The following is a 15,585-nucleotide window of genomic DNA, read 5'->3' as shown; positions in this document are numbered from 1 at the left end:
GAAGGTGTTGATTTACTGGACAGTGCCAAAGTAACTTTTACTATAGTGAATGAATACATTTATTTTTGTCAAAGGAAGGCATATACATACCCACTTTATATACCAAAGTATTTTATTACTGCAAACAATACAAAAATACAGTTACATAAATATTATTATACGAATAGATATTCCATTCACATTATTGAGAGCTAAGTGTTGACTGTGACCTGGTAACTCTAAGGACATACTATAAAAATGAAATGGTGAAACAGTGATGAAGTGCATCTTCAGTGTATGAACAATGAAGAGATATTTAAAATACATTTCATGGAACAAAAACACAATGACTTCTGTAAATAATAATTCTAAATGATAATTCTGTAAATATACACAGTCAGTCACTTATTTCTAAATGCTAACATTTCTATAATTTTCACAGTACCCTTCATTAGTGGCAACTTGATTTTGTAGATAACAAAATTCACATAGTAAGCATACATATAAAGCAATGTTAAAAGAAATACTGCCAAATAAAGTTTTGCCTTCAAATATTAGTGTTACGGCATTCAGTGTACAGTGGTTTAACACATTTACAGTAAAGGGCATGTCTGCATCTGCTCTGTACAACATGTTACAACAGAGCACCACATTTTTCATTCAAAAAGCTTCAATTTAAGCATAATACTGTTGGCGCTACAGCTTCAATTAATCATTTTCATAGTCAAAAAGTGAGTTTACAAAAAATACATAATTTATGAATTTATGTTATAGAAACTAAGTATATTAATACATAGGTTATAAGAAAATAGTCTAATGTCATAGACTACTATTGTTCAAGGACAACAATATCAGCCACTCCATGGACCTGGGTGAGCTGTTTACAATCCAGAGATGCCACCAGCTTCTTGAGTCCGGGCTGAGTGGGGATGAAGTGCTCTGTCAGTGTCACTGTAGCAAGGCCTCCTACATCCCTGCAAACAATGAAGGAGAGTTCAAGGTTCAAATGATGTAGCCATAGAAAAAGAAATCAAATGAAAAGCATAATGCCTTACCCCACAACCACCACGTGACCCTTCTGTAGACCCAGGCCCTCCACTCTGAACACCACATCCTTCAGAGTTTTTGGCAGTGGGTTGGTGAATGTGATTTTGGCTGCCATCTCCTTACCAACCACAGCTTCACCAAGTGGCTACATGAGGCACACAAAAGACATGCATTAGGGTATTTAAATCCATGTATATGATATCAAATGTTAACAATATGATATAAATATGTACAGTGATTGTCAGGTCAGGTGTGCGGAGCCTGAAGGTGGTCTGGTTAGCCAACACCTGCTGAGTTTCATTGACTCGTCCAGAGAGGGTCAGCATCAGGGCCGCCTGGTCCACAAGCTGGTTCTGGTATTGTTGGTATGGGAGCACCCAGTCAATGGTTTTCTCTGTAAAATTAAAATACAGAGTCAAATCTTTTTCTTTAAGGGGGGCTCAAGCAGAGCAGGCATAACAGTAAAAATGACTGTTGATGATTGCTCATTACTTTTGCAAACAGGACAGCCTCCTGGCCAATAAAGTGTGCCATAATTACACTGCCCTGTCCAATAAAGCTCAGTGAGAGCTCACCTTCATTGGGCTGGAGCTCCACTGACATCTGCTCCTTCTTAATGGTGCCCTTGAGCACACCAGTGTAGTACATGACTGCCACCTGGCTGTGCAGCGTGGTCTGGCGTGGTTTTGTACTCAGGTTCTTCACTACAATGGTGAGCTGGGCGTCCGCTCCCATCCTGGGTCCTTCCCCGGCCATCTTGACCTCCACACTCACGTCTTCAGCACTTGGAGCAGAGTACACATCTGGCTTGCTGCCATAGCGGCTGGCTGTTTCCACTGCAATGCGTTCCTCTTCTGAACCTGGAGGAGAGATAGAATAAAGAGAGCACAATTTGTTCTGTCAAAAGTTTCAGGATTTATTGACAAGGTTAAAACTAAAGAACTTATTTCTTCCAAACAAAGCATGGCTAAAGTATGGAAATGAGCAGTTCAAAGGTACAAGTTAAATCAATGATAACTGCTGAAAGGTATCTCAATATTGGATTAGAATATAGTTGGAGAAACAGTGTAATTAAAGGCAGTACCTTCCTGGTGTTTATACAGGTGTGTGATGTCTGCACGCTCGTCTGAGCCCACGGCTTTAGTGCTGATGAAGTGGCCCACTGCTTTCTTCTCACTGTAAATTTGGCTGAAAGTCCCGTCCAAGTTCCTCTGCCAGTAGATCTTGTCGCTGTTGACCTGAATGGAAAATATGATTCAGCTAAATGTCTAAGAATGAATCCTATTAAGAAGAGCTCTCTCTTTTACCTCTGCAAACACAAAGGGAGTGTCGTGCTTGAGGTAGACATGTCCTGTGCGAATGGCGTTGATAGAGGCTGGACCACAGCGGAAGGTGCCCTGACTGGTCTCCTGGGGAGTGGAGTCCACTGCCTGCCAGCCTCCATTACCTGGAGGCAGGTCTGGTCTGGCCATCCAGCAGTCGTTCCACACATGGAAGTTCCTAAAGTCAGAATTATTTAAGAAATAAATTCTGAGAGATAATTTTATATGAACTATATATATATGCAAGTCAAACTGAAGGAGTAGATGGCAAGTGGCCCTTTAATTAGTATAAACATGAAAGGACAAGCTAATACGGTTATAGACTCATTTTAAATGTAGCTTCATAAACTATGTCACAGCCACATATTCCAAAATGTTCTTTATATCTTTTAGCTGCATCTTTGTCATTTGTTCATTCTGTGTTCAAAGACATTTCATGACACCTAGGTGTTGGAGTTAATGAGAACTGCTCTAAATATATATATTGCAATCCTACTTTTAGCATCAAGCAGCAAAAAGTGAACATCTTCTTACCAAACAGAGTCTTTGTTGAGGTAGTCGATAGGTTCCAGATTCTCATCAAAATACACATCTGTGGTGAGTGACACATCTGTATCATGAGCTGATTGGAAGTTGGTCACACTGCGGGCAGGTATGCCAAGACAACGCAACACTGGAGAAACAAAATCTATTAAGTACACAAGGAAGTAACAACCTCTAATTATCGACTAAGATGCCACAGTATTATTATTGTGACATTCAATATTATTCCTACGCTGATTTGGCATGTGTTGTACTATGCTGTAGCTCTTAAATATGCTTAATTTATTTTTAATATAACGTTTACTCCTTTACATCAGCTCCATCACACTTTCACTTAATGCTTTCTTTGATTCAAATTGGGAAAAAAACATTGTGTGACAGAGACAGTGAAATTGGTTGGTCTTGTATTTTTGTAAGGAAATCACCTACTAAATCTCTTTATGATGGCCCTATTCTTTGGTCCATAGAGCATGGTGATGACTTCCAGCAATAAAAATGTTTGGCCTAAACAGCACAGCAGTGTATTTGAAGTTATTATCCAGGCTGACTGAAAGCAACACATGCAGCTCTACGAGTGACAAAAGTAGTAGTGGAATGGTAGGAATGCCAATGTATTTTAGGTGTATATGAGCTATGGCCTGCTATCAGGGGAAACACTATGTGCTGGGGTCAGCGGGCTATCATGTGAGAGACACTGCCTGCATGTTCAAAGAATGAAGAGCACTGTTACAGCAAGCTAAATGAAAAGGGTCTGATACACTGCGGGTCAGTTTGGTTACAAATATTAAACAGAAAGTGAACTCTGAACAACCTTTGTCAAAGTCCATGCACATAACTGTTCTTTGTGTCCAATTACCCTTCACACCTTCTATATGTGCGTGGTTTTAGATACGCACCTGTCGTTGTGACCCCTGAAAAGACCCAACATTGTCCATAACACACAGGTGTGCCATAGGAAGAGTGGTATTTCTTCAGGATCTCAACACTGCTGCTCCACGCAGCTGGGGACACACCATCTGAATAGTCCCCTGACCAGTTCCCCACCAAAACACCATGGTCGTCCTGAGCATTTATCTGTAAAGAGTATGTTAGGTTATTATGTTGTCATACTGGTGACCATACTGGCTTGTCAAAACCTGATCCCATCAGATCTTAGAAGCTAAGCAGGGCCGGGCCTAGTTAGTACTTGGATGGGAGACACCAGGTACCACAGGGGGGCACCAGTCACAAAAACTGTTGCCCCAGGGCAGCTGTGGCTACAATAGCAGCTTACCACCACCAGTGTGGAGTGAATGAATAAGTCTTTGAGTGTCCAGAAATGCACTATATAAAACCAATGCATTATTATTATTATTATTATTATTATTATTATTATTATTAGAGTAGTACTATGTGTCACCAATCGTATTGCTATGTGTTCCTGAAATAGCTAACTGGATGCTATGCCTGGCATTATGTTACATAGCAAGGTGGTTAAATAACACAATGGATATTTAGAGCTGTTTAGAACTCGGGTGTAGCTGCAGTTATTTAGAGCTCTCCATTTTCTATCCCTTTGCTTCTTTCTAGGCTCAGGATCACCACAACAAATAATGCATTATTTGGAAAAAAAACAAAAAAACAATCCTCACCATGGCAGATATAACTCGGACCACATTGACTGGATCACCACGACCAGAGGGAGGCATGTCACTTTTCTCCAGAATGAACAGGCAGGCCTCAAGCATCCCTTCATGAAACTGCAAATTACACACAATTTATTACGCATGTCTTCAATCTAACCCTAGGCACAATGAAGACAATAGCTCTTATAAAGTTTGATGACGAAAAACGGAAATGCTGCTAAAACATTTGGCTATGTAAGGCTGTGTGCGTCATCAAATTATTCCAGCAATTTCCCCCAGTTCAAAATTATCCCGTGAGAGTAGTATTAGAGCAGACTCTTATTTCAAGTCACATCTTGTCATCAAAGTCAATAGTACCTGCCCAAAATTCCACGTGCGGGCGCCGATTTGTTTCTCTGTTCCGTAGTAAATCCGCCCAGTATCATTGAGCACATATTCTTTCCTCTCATCCTCATCATCCAGGAACACTGTGTCCTCTGTAAAAATGAGAAATACAATCAGATTTTGGCATAAGACAAGCAGATTTGGGTGTTAAAAAGTGATTCTAAGTTATCTCAAGTTTAGAAAAGATTGAACAAAGATGGGATGGTTGGGAATGGACAATGGTTAGGATTGTCGTTTTATTTCCAGGCTGTGAGAGTGACCCTGAATTTCACCTCTTGAGTGACAAAAGCACTGAGGAATGTCTTTTCTATTCATAAAAAGCAATGAAAGGGTCCCTAAGGCCAGGAAATTGTTAAGAAACACAATGACTCCAGACCCTGCAGTGGGGCCCGAGGCAGTGCATTCATTTATATGTATCTATGATGTGCACACTTTCAACTGCACGTTCAAGTTCAGTGCTGACATGAGTGAAGCAAAATACTATTCCACTACTTGTATCTTTGTTATTAAAAGTATATACGGAAATCACAGTATGCAACAAAGTAGACCACCTGAAGACAAAGTGTCAGAGAGTTCACACAGAAGGGAAGTCTGAAGTTTACATTTTTTACAGCTGCAAGAAGAAAGAGGGGAAGTTTTGCTTAGGAGGCTGTGAGATGAGGGTGGGGTTAAGGGAAGAGAGTGAAGTACACTGTGTCAATTATAATAGGGATAAACGATCAGTGTTTGATAACTCTGTCACAACTGCATCATTCGTTCATATTAAAAGCACGATAAACTTATATTCAGTTCAAGTTTTGAGAAAAGAAAATGCAAATTCAGCTTAAGAAATTACTACTACAATACTGTGTCTGCCCAAAGCCTGCATAAATGAGGAGACTTGTAGAAGAAAACCCCACACCTAAATATTGAGCTAAAGAAAACTTTTTTCCTTTCAAATGCCAGCTAGGAAATTACATTATTATAGATTGAATTTATTCTTATATAAATCAAGTCTGTTGATGTTAAAATAGCACATGATGCAGTGCTGTAATAAACAATAATAAAAAAAAAAGGTTAATTGTGATTGTTCATGTTTACACAGAGGATTACAGACAGAAAAACACACACCAGTCAGTGATAAGAATGAAGGGGAGGATAGGGAGTCAAACAAGTAAGAGGAGGCTGCAGGGTTGGGTCCACAGATAGCTGTTGTGGGAGGAAATACAGCTGGAAACAGTAAAGCAGGGTGGAGTTGCAGGATTAGCTGTTAGCGTTTTTATGCAGTCATCGTGAGTTTGGAATTTATAAGAGTTTGGGAAGGATGAAAAAGATTGAGAGGGATTATTCAAAGAGTTGGGCTATCTGCCAAAAAACTACAATAAAAGACAGACGGGGTTCCTGTGCCAAATCCATGCCAGAAGTTATTTATGTGCAAATTCACTTCTTTTAAATAACCTGACATTTCTGCAGTGGTCAGCAAACCTTAAATAGCATGAATAAAAGAACAACCATACATCCATGATACAAATGATCAAAACATAATGCTGCCTTGTACATGGGCAATAAAAAACACGTATAAAATGGCATAGTTCCTGCTGCACAGATGGTATGGTTTCAGCTGCATCTATGTTGGCAAAGTGCTAATTAGTAATACCAAGTTCCCCCAGTTACCAGTAAGGCTATAGATTATATTTAAAGGTGTACTGTGTAACATTTCTGGTTGTTTCCATTAAACGTATCTATCCCCAAGTTGCCATTCAGTTCTCTGGAGAGGCAACCTTGCTCACAGTAAGAATGCATGTTTTTCAGCTTTATAGATGCAAGATAGATATGTTTAATCGCATTACTATGGAACATTTCAGGCCATGCAATAACAAGTTTATGGTAACAAGAAAGTAGCAGACTCCCTCTAGGAAAGTTACAAAGGGCTAAAAGACTTTTTTTTTTCAATGGTCCGAATCAAATGGAATAATATAGTTACATAGGCCATTTACTAGTAGTACATTAGTTTGTTTATATAATCTTTTCTGCAGCAAACAATCTGTCTCATCTAGTAGGGATTGGGACATCAAAATAAAACTTAATCAAATGACTGAATAGTTGTTGCTTATGTTGTTCATTCAGAACATAAATCAGGGCATCTAAGAAGCAGGCACTGTTTAATATTGGAGAGATGTGCTGGTAAGAGAAAGGGCAAATCCATACAAAATTGATCATGAGCATCTGTATTTGTACAGAGCAAACATTGATAAAAACGTAACAATCTCACCAAAATGTTAAGGCCAGACACGAACCCTCCTCTCACTTGGGGAAACAGATATCATGTCCTACTCAAGAATGTCAATAATTTTGGTCCAAGTCAGGAGCCAGTCCCTGGGAATCTCTGCCAAAGCAGTTACATAACCCTTAGAGCTGCTCTCGGGTCACGGGGTGGCGTGTGATGGACAGCAACACACTCACTGACAGGGCTAGCATTTCTCATCCATGTGAAATATTATTCAAGAGTCCTCGCACAGATTGCATTTTGTGAAGGCTTCTTCTTGTGCTAAAATTGTGAGAAAATCATGCCAAGACTTCTCAATGCATTTGGTAACATTGTTTTTGCTAAAGAATACAGCTTAAGAGTCTATTTGACAGTTTTACTCTACTACATCTAATCACAATAGGTAAACTCTGTGTGCTAGAACCAAACCCAGGTAAATGAACAACCAAAATAAAGTTGTGAATATAAGTGCCAAAGGAAGTGGATGTTTTGCAGGAAATGGCAGAAGGGAAAGTCATTATACCAGCAAAGCACCACATTATAGCACCAGTGCTTGATATCATTGTTTGTCTGCCTGTTTGTCAGTAAAAGTACAGAACCCAGGGCAAATAAGTGATTAATTTAGTTAAACGTGCACTATGTAACATTTAAGGTGGAGGGTGCAACTTTAAGTCATCCTTTCATTTTGGACAAACTGTATTTCAACCACGTCTCATTTGGATGAATTTCTTCGTGGCTGGTCTTACCTTCACACCATGGGTTAAACAGCATCACAATGTGCTTGGGTGAGTTGTAGGTGGTGGGGCTGTTCCCTTTGAGTGAGCTGGTGACCACAGAGACCCCATACAGGCCCACCACTGCGGAGGCTGGAGAGTTGACTGACAGCTTGATTTTGTTTTCAGTCTGCTCCACAATTTTGGCTTCCCAGCACTCATCCTCCAGGTCATCTACTAGAGGAATGATGACATGTGTGCCTTTGGACACCAGTGGCAGCCCCCCTAAATCAGAGAGAGCAGAGGTCAGTCATAAAGTCAAGTGAAAGCTACCAGGACAGAGACAGATAAAGCGTAACACAGGCGGAGTGCCTGCTGAAACTTTCAAAATTAGTCAGTACAAATTAGTATTTTACATGGAAAGAGAAATGTATTATCTGTCTTAATGTATGGTTGCATAAGAAAATGTGTCCTACATTGTTAAAATCTTACAACTTGACAGAAGGAGTGAGTGCCTGCAGTGCATTTCAGGGGAACCTAGAGGGAGAGTTTTCTGTTCCCACTAACATCATTGTGAATATTGCTACTTCTGCTACCAGTATTACATGTACAAACAAAAACAATGGATACAACAAAATGACAATTGCTGTTTGACCTGCTGCCATGAAATCAAATTCTGTGGATTTTAGTAACAACTCAAATACTAACTGGTTTTGTTGTAATCACCATGATAACTGGGTTTAAGTATTGATATTCACTTTCATTTATTGGATTTCAAATTTATGACAGCCTTACAAGGTGACACAGAAAAGAAAAAAGTGATTGTGTATCCCAATTGTCAAACATTAAAATACAGAAATTTGCAGAATAGAGCTAGAAGATATTTCGAAGTCAATAAAAGAACCTTCTCTCACATTGCCATTCATCACTAACAACCTGTCCAGCCACACAAAATGAATTCAAATGAGAACTGACACACGCTTGTGCATAGTTTGTTTTTGAAAAGAAAATTGTGACAGCGCAGCCTAGAAGTAGCACTTATCATTTTTCAATATTGAGAAGCTACTTACTAACATAGCAGTAAGTGGTTTGTTTGTGACACAGTAATTGTAGTTTATAGTGAACAGTAAGTCACAAAAGCATAACAGTCTTTTATGGTTTGTCAAAATAAAAACAAAGATATTTCCAGAGAGACTGCAAGCCTTATCGTTTGAAACAATGAATTATTGACTAATTCTCTGTGCATTTCACTTGTAATTTTCTCTCCTGAGCATGAATGTACAGTACTATGTCCCCACCCTATGTGAATAATCTGAAGTGAAAAAGGATCTGTTGTACGATGACGCCATAACTTCATAATCCCATGAGGACTTGTAGTTGGGGTTCTGTAAATACCAGAGGGAGGTATCTGTGCTGCACGTCTGGAAACTATTAGCACAGGACTGTGGCTGGAATCCAGAACTTGTGCAGCAGCTACAGCCGGACCACAGCTCCACTGCACAAAGCATTTCAACCTCAATTCCCACACAAGTTATAGGAAGGTGTATTATGTAAATTATTCAAATGGTTTACATTAGCAGTAGTTTATTGCATTGGGATCAGTCAGCCTGGTTAATATTCCATGGCCTTTACATGATTTTTTTCCCACTTTGATAAGTTAATGTTGTTATTGCTAACCATATTCCTTTTATGTAAGATGAAGCTGTGTAAAGTAGGCCTTTGCCATATGACAAAAATGTCATATTGATAGATTTATTTTGTCTTCCAATACTCCATTAAAAAGTGCATTTATTATTATTATTTTTTTATATTATCTTCCTATATGACAGACTTTTAATTAAATGGTAATAATTATTATTAATTATTACCATTTAACTAAAAACATGCAAGTCTGAGCTCCAAACCACCTGATTTTACTGACAGAGGGTTCACTGCAGACCTCTTGATTAAAAATACTCAAGCTGACAATTGACAATTATAAATTATTCATCATCTTTTTCATATCCATATTCTGATTTGCGTATTTCCTATAACTTCCAGCTATTTAAACTTAAACACCTTTTACCTGGAAAATGCCTTTTAAACAACCTTGTCTCCACATTTTTAACAGTATTACTGCATTGTGCATCTATAATCTATACACTCAATATTCAATACCTGTTTTGAGTTCTAGGTGCAGTTTGTCGGTGTCAGCGCAGTAAGGCCGGTTGAGCTCCACTTGGATCTGGAAAGTCTGTCCTCTGCGGATGATCAGCTCATCTCCATGGAACAAGTCCGTGTGGTGTTCCTTCCTGTTCGGATCTGTTTGAGAGCTCAGCAGGTCCACGGAACACACAGACAACTTAAATTCTGCAACAATAAGTCAAGGTCAATTAGAAGGTGGGATTTATGGCCTACATAAAGTAATTATAGTTTAGTGAATCATATCCTAGTGAGCAAGTAAAAACAGATATTAATCATAAATCACATCAAGACATCTGTATTCAGAGTTTTAAAGGGATAATTCTACATGACGTAAACTAGTCTGATTTGCACTCTTGCCATTACATGTCTATTCCTGTGACGTACCATCCATTTCCTTCATTTCAACTTTTTCAGTCTTGAGTTTTTCTGGTTCAGGGGTGATTGGGGCAGGGGTAGGGGGTTTGACCAACTCCACTTTATCTGTGACGTCATATGAAGTGCTGGACTGCCTTTTGAAACAGCATGGGCACATCTTCTTAAACCAGCGTTTGCAGCCTGCTTCCTCTGGCTTCTTCTCCTCTTTGTGGATGGTGAGCTGCACGCGGGTGGGGGGCGCCGCTCCAGGAAACCGACCCACATCTGACATGCTCCTCACTGACAGACGCTCTCCTGGCATCCTGCACAAACATACAAAAAGAAAATACTTGTATACTTGAATGAGTTATCTTGACTTACATAGATGTGTTATGGCTTATGTTTCCATACCTGCAGATACATTCACCTTAAAATGGTTCAATTAAACTTGTCTTGACTTGAGTTATCATGATTTACATAGATGTGTTATGGCTTATGTTTCCATACCTGCAGCTACATTCACCTTAAAATGGTTCAATAAAACTTGTCTTTTTACTTTTAGGATACCATTAATTATAACAACTTGAAACACAGAGAAAGAAAATATCAGTAGCTGACTGACAGTAACTGTATAACTGTCTGTATGAAATGCAACTAGCTGGTTACTGTCTAAAGAGTACTCTGCCTAAGGTTCAAAGTCACGCTCCAGAAATAAACCTGAACTTTTTGCCCTTTCGAAACACCCCACTTCCTTTTATTTCTAATTGTAATGAAAAGAACAATTTACTTTTACTTTTGCCTGCTCCCACAATTACCACATTCCTGATTTGCACTCAAGTGGGTCAACAGACTTTCTCAGAGCATTCTTGGATATCTTGTCTTTCACCCATGTGAAATGTGTCAACATGGAGAAGTTGAAACTCAAACTATGAAGGCAAATCAGGACTATAACAACACAATTTAAATGTAGATTGTAATTTAGCAAAAAAAAAAAAGTATTTTCAACATTCTGAAGATAAGGAAGATAAGCTACTGCTCACTTCATTCTATAGTGATAAATACCTAAGTAGCTACTATTATAAAAAACTTAAGTACCTACTGTATCAACAATGATAATGAAGTCTACATACACACACCCTTTCCCCTAAAAGGCCACTGTTTGGGTGGTACACCCCATTAAATGTTCATTAAAACAACATTAAAGCACCATAAAGAGTGGTTTAAGCAGTGTGCTATAATGGGCTGCAGAAAGAGGTGGTACGTCAGCAAGATCCTGGAGATATTAAAAAACACACATGCTATTTTATTGTGCAATTAAATATTCTAGGTTTCAGCATGTTTTTGGAAGGTATTTCATGATATAGCATGGACTGGTATGCACACCTTACGTAACATGGTGAGAGAAGTTAAGATCAGCCTAACTGCTATAAAGTGAAATTTTTGAGTAATCCCGGTCAGTGTATCAATCCAAACAGCTGGAAAGAGCTGAGTCTGTTGCATCAACAGTTTACTCCATTCATATGCCATTTGACTTCACTCAACCTAGATGCTTTCTCTTTCAAATAAAAAAGTATAAAATGTTTGATGACATAATTTGTTTTAAGCAGACAATTAACGTAACCTAACATGAACAGTAAGAAAATGCGGAAAAATATGCTTCTTAAAATTGTTTTCATGTAAGGAACCACCTGCTTCCTAGAATGTGCACAATGCCAACCTAAATTGCCATTAAGGACTTGGGACTGGTGGGACTAGCAAAATTGCATACTTTTTTGGCTATACTTGGCTATATTCAAAACTCAAAACTATTCAAGAAAAACACTTTATTGTACATGGATTAAGTATTTATAATGGAAGACACTGGCAAAAATATTTCTTCAAAAATTCCATTCTTTTTACTATTCATTCTTTTTTTTTTTCTTTTTTATTAAAGTCTAGTTATCTTCCACACACACCTTTGAGAGGCCTCAGATTTGCCAATTAGTGTCATCCACTGAACCTGAGAAAAGCCATTCCCCCACAATACCTCTGTGCCTCCTGTTCCTGCTCACACATTCATGCACAAACTTAAATGGAGTCACCAGTGAGGCTTGAAATTGTTGCTTCTTCATCTTTCTTCTTTCTCCCTACATCTTTATCAGTACCACATGTACAACTTCTGCTTTTTTAAATTTCTGCACTTCCTGAGATAAGTCTTTTTCTAAATAATAATTAGAGTGGCAGTAATTTTCCTTGTGGAAATACATAATTATAACTGAGGGGTTGCTACAAAACCAAAGCTAACCAAAAAAGTCTCCTAGTACAACAGCTGCTCACAACTCACAACTGACAGACCAAATGACCGGTTTTCAAACAGTGATATGAGTACATAACAAGGTTAAATTATTTCATTCTACTTTCTACTTTCAACTCTAAAGTATAAAAACAAAATCCCAAACTTACTTGGCTTTAATCTTCTACTCTTGTCCAAATCACAGTATGCTTCTTTTGTTAACTTGTAAACTGTTTAGTGCCTGTTCTTTGAATATTGATACCTCTTATATAGCAGTCCGAGAATGCAATGCCTTGCCACAAACGCCCCTTTCCTCTCTCTGCCCCACCCTTAAACTTCCTCATGTTAACTCCCACACAGCTTCCATGCGCTTGACTCTTACCGCGTAACAGAGCTCACATAGCGTAAGTGAGTTAGAGTTAAGGCTGAATCACAGACTAGCAAATAATTATTACGCAATCCTCTGGCCCTCTCTTTCCAATTCAGGAAGGGAGTGGGGGGAGGCTGATAGGAAGAGAATGGGCACAGATGTGTTTAGACTCGAGATGAGGTTACATTTTTATGCAAATGGTAAATAAATAAAAAATACATGAGCTGTGGAAATTCTAGTGAACTTTCCAATGACTCTGAATCACTTTGTGGTGGTGACTTAAGACTTCTGCAATCACTTAAATTACTGTAAGTACTTCTTTTCATGAGGCATACGTCATAAACCTCACAAAGAAAAATATTATCCAAATTGCTGTGTTTCAGAAGACATCACAGCATTCCAGTAGTAAGGAATACAGATGCAGTGGTGAGAATGAATATTGTTAAAATGCAAAATTCTATTCTAATACAGTCAGTTCTTGGGTTTAGACAATAATTGAAAATACAAGGTTTAACATTTGTGCATTTTGGACATCACACTTAACAACCCTCTTAAAAGATGAAATTTGAATAAAACATGTACTTTGTAGTAATGTTTACATCTTTAAAATGTTATATTTTGGACCTCAATATCATTAAAATAAGAAAATGCAATCGTAATAACTGACAATATACTTGTAAACAGATTTATTTTCCTATAGTAGACACGGGAGGGGTACTTGGAGCGTGAGACAAAATTTAGGGGGTACTCAAAAGAACGTTTGGGAAACACTGAGTTATAGTGTAAAACATACCTGGCTCAGTTTCCTTATATTCATCTTGCTGTAGTAGGTAACGATCGCTGCAAAAAAAAAAGATAAAATATAAGTCAGTTTGTTATAATTTGGGGATATAATTTCAAATGGTTGTTTGGCACATGCATTAAATTCTTGGTTGTCAGGACTATTTGTATTCTGAAAGCGCTGACCATTTATTGTTGAACTTGCTGGCCTGACACCATTGTGATAAATGACACAGACCACATTTGCAGCTTGTGCAGAGCGCTGGACAAGAGGAAATGTAAAGGTGACTTGGGTTCAACACAGTAAAGAGCATAACAGATGGGATTGTGTCCTAGATCCCCCTCAATACGTGGGAATCCAAACAGCCCAGTCAACCAAAGAGAAAGACATATTAGAAGGGAAAAAATTGCCTTCATATATTGTGAAAGATTATGAAAGCACAATGAGTAGTCACAAACATGTACAAGCATGACTTATGTCTGCGACCTTGTGTTAAAAGTGCATTGTATAGCTTTTCTCGTGGAGGGTCAGTCAAATGTTTCACAGTATGGCATTAAACCTTTCTATCATCACTGACACCAAACCAGGCCAAGATACAGGTCAGATCTGTAGACAGGCAACAACCACTCACAGCCAGAATACTTGTTTATCAAAGTATTTTTCAGTAGTAAAACCATCTGTAGTTTAATAAATGTGAGGATGAGCACTTATTAATATCATACAGCGTAACATTTCAGGCAGAGCAATTTCCAAAATCATTTCTAGAGAAATAAGCAGGTGATGGAACTTTAACCAGAAAGTTATATAGTGCACCTTTAAAGATAGTTTAGTCTATTGAAGTCCATGATTGAGTTAAATTACAACAAAGTAGAAAGAATGTAACCTTGTTACCTTACGTCTTTCTTAATCATTACCAGAATGGGATGGGAGTGGAATATTTGTGTTTGGAGTGAAATATCGTGATTCACAGATCAGTGACATCAATGTGTGTGATGAAATGCGTCCGACTTCATTATGCCAGTAGCAGCATTAGCAGCGGCTTGCACGAGGGGTTAAGTCAGGATCTGCTGTTGCTCTGGAGATGAACACAAACAGACAATGCCAAGAAAGAGCAACCAGAGAAAGTAATTTATTTGTTGCTCTTACATCCAAATTCAGCCTGGTGCAAAGTTGTTTATTCTAAAAGTGCTTTGTATAAAAGATAATGTTTTATGTTGTTTAGCTGGTTTCCTGGAAAGTATCAAAGATATTCTACATATTAATAATTGAGAGAGACGTAGATTGTTTGTATTGTTCAAAACATAGGCCGAATATTTATTTTTTTTTAAACTGTTTCTGCAAGCCACAGCAATGTATGGACCAAATCTGACAAGACAAGATACAAGCAAAATACACCCAAACCTCAGCGTATCTTTGACTGACTTTGTGACTTAACTATAAATTTAACGTTAATACAGCAAGCCTTGAAATCATATAGTGGCAGTTGAATGAAATAATATGGTGCCCTCTAGTGGGAAACAAGTAAGCATACAAACTGAAAGATTAGAAATTATCCTTTCAGTTTAAATAACTTATATTTAACACAAACATACTGTGGACTCTGTGTGTGGTAAGTATAGATCCATGATGGTAAATTATAATCAAACCAAAGGCAGAGAGTTTCTAATCACTTCATCCCTGAGTCAGAGCACGTGACTGAGTACATGTGGTTGTTTAAGTATAGTAAATGCACATTAGAGCATATCGCTAAACTATTGAGAGTGTCG

General features: G+C 38.3%; 1 protein-coding gene across 1 annotated transcript; it reads right to left on the bottom strand.

Moving 5' to 3' along the window:
- Nucleotides 1–94: 94 nt before the first annotated feature.
- On the bottom strand, nt 95–12,995 carry tgm1l1 (transglutaminase 1 like 1). Its single transcript, XM_020936044.2, has 14 exons — nt 12,839–12,995; nt 10,427–10,719; nt 10,016–10,207; nt 7,892–8,143; nt 4,874–4,992; nt 4,523–4,630; nt 3,788–3,965; nt 2,883–3,021; nt 2,334–2,526; nt 2,111–2,264; nt 1,602–1,886; nt 1,260–1,420; nt 1,035–1,171; nt 95–953 (listed from the first exon to the last, which is right to left on the bottom strand). The coding sequence occupies exons 2-14, from the start codon at nt 10,716–10,718 to the stop codon at nt 809–811; spliced, it is 2,355 nt and encodes a 784-aa protein (XP_020791703.1). The 5' UTR covers nt 10,719; nt 12,839–12,995; the 3' UTR covers nt 95–808.
- Between the last annotated feature and the right edge of the window lie 2,590 nt (nt 12,996–15,585).

This window comes from Boleophthalmus pectinirostris, unplaced genomic scaffold (genome assembly GCF_026225935.1).
Source record: "Boleophthalmus pectinirostris isolate CB_2022bp ecotype Guang Dong unplaced genomic scaffold, ASM2622593v1 HiC_scaffold_16, whole genome shotgun sequence".
Classification (NCBI taxonomy): Eukaryota; Metazoa; Chordata; class Actinopteri; order Gobiiformes; family Gobiidae; genus Boleophthalmus; species Boleophthalmus pectinirostris.
Note: the sequence above shows the minus strand (reverse complement) of the source record. Positions and strands in the feature narration are given on the sequence as shown.

What these genes read in the sequence shown, in the direction of transcription:
- tgm1l1 (XM_020936044.2), bottom strand. Translation starts at nt 10,718, where the DNA reads ATGCCAGGAGAGCGTCTGTCAGTGAGGAGCATGTCAGATGTGGGTCGG. An exon ending in TTCAGGGGTCACAACGACAG is followed by an intron (nt 3,022 to 3,787) that starts GTGCGTATCTAA and finishes TTGTTTCTCCAG; the next exon opens with TGTTGCGTTGTCTTGGCATA. An exon ending in GGAGCTCCAGCCCAATGAAG is followed by an intron (nt 1,421 to 1,601) that starts GTGAGCTCTCAC and finishes TTAATTTTACAG; the next exon opens with AGAAAACCATTGACTGGGTG.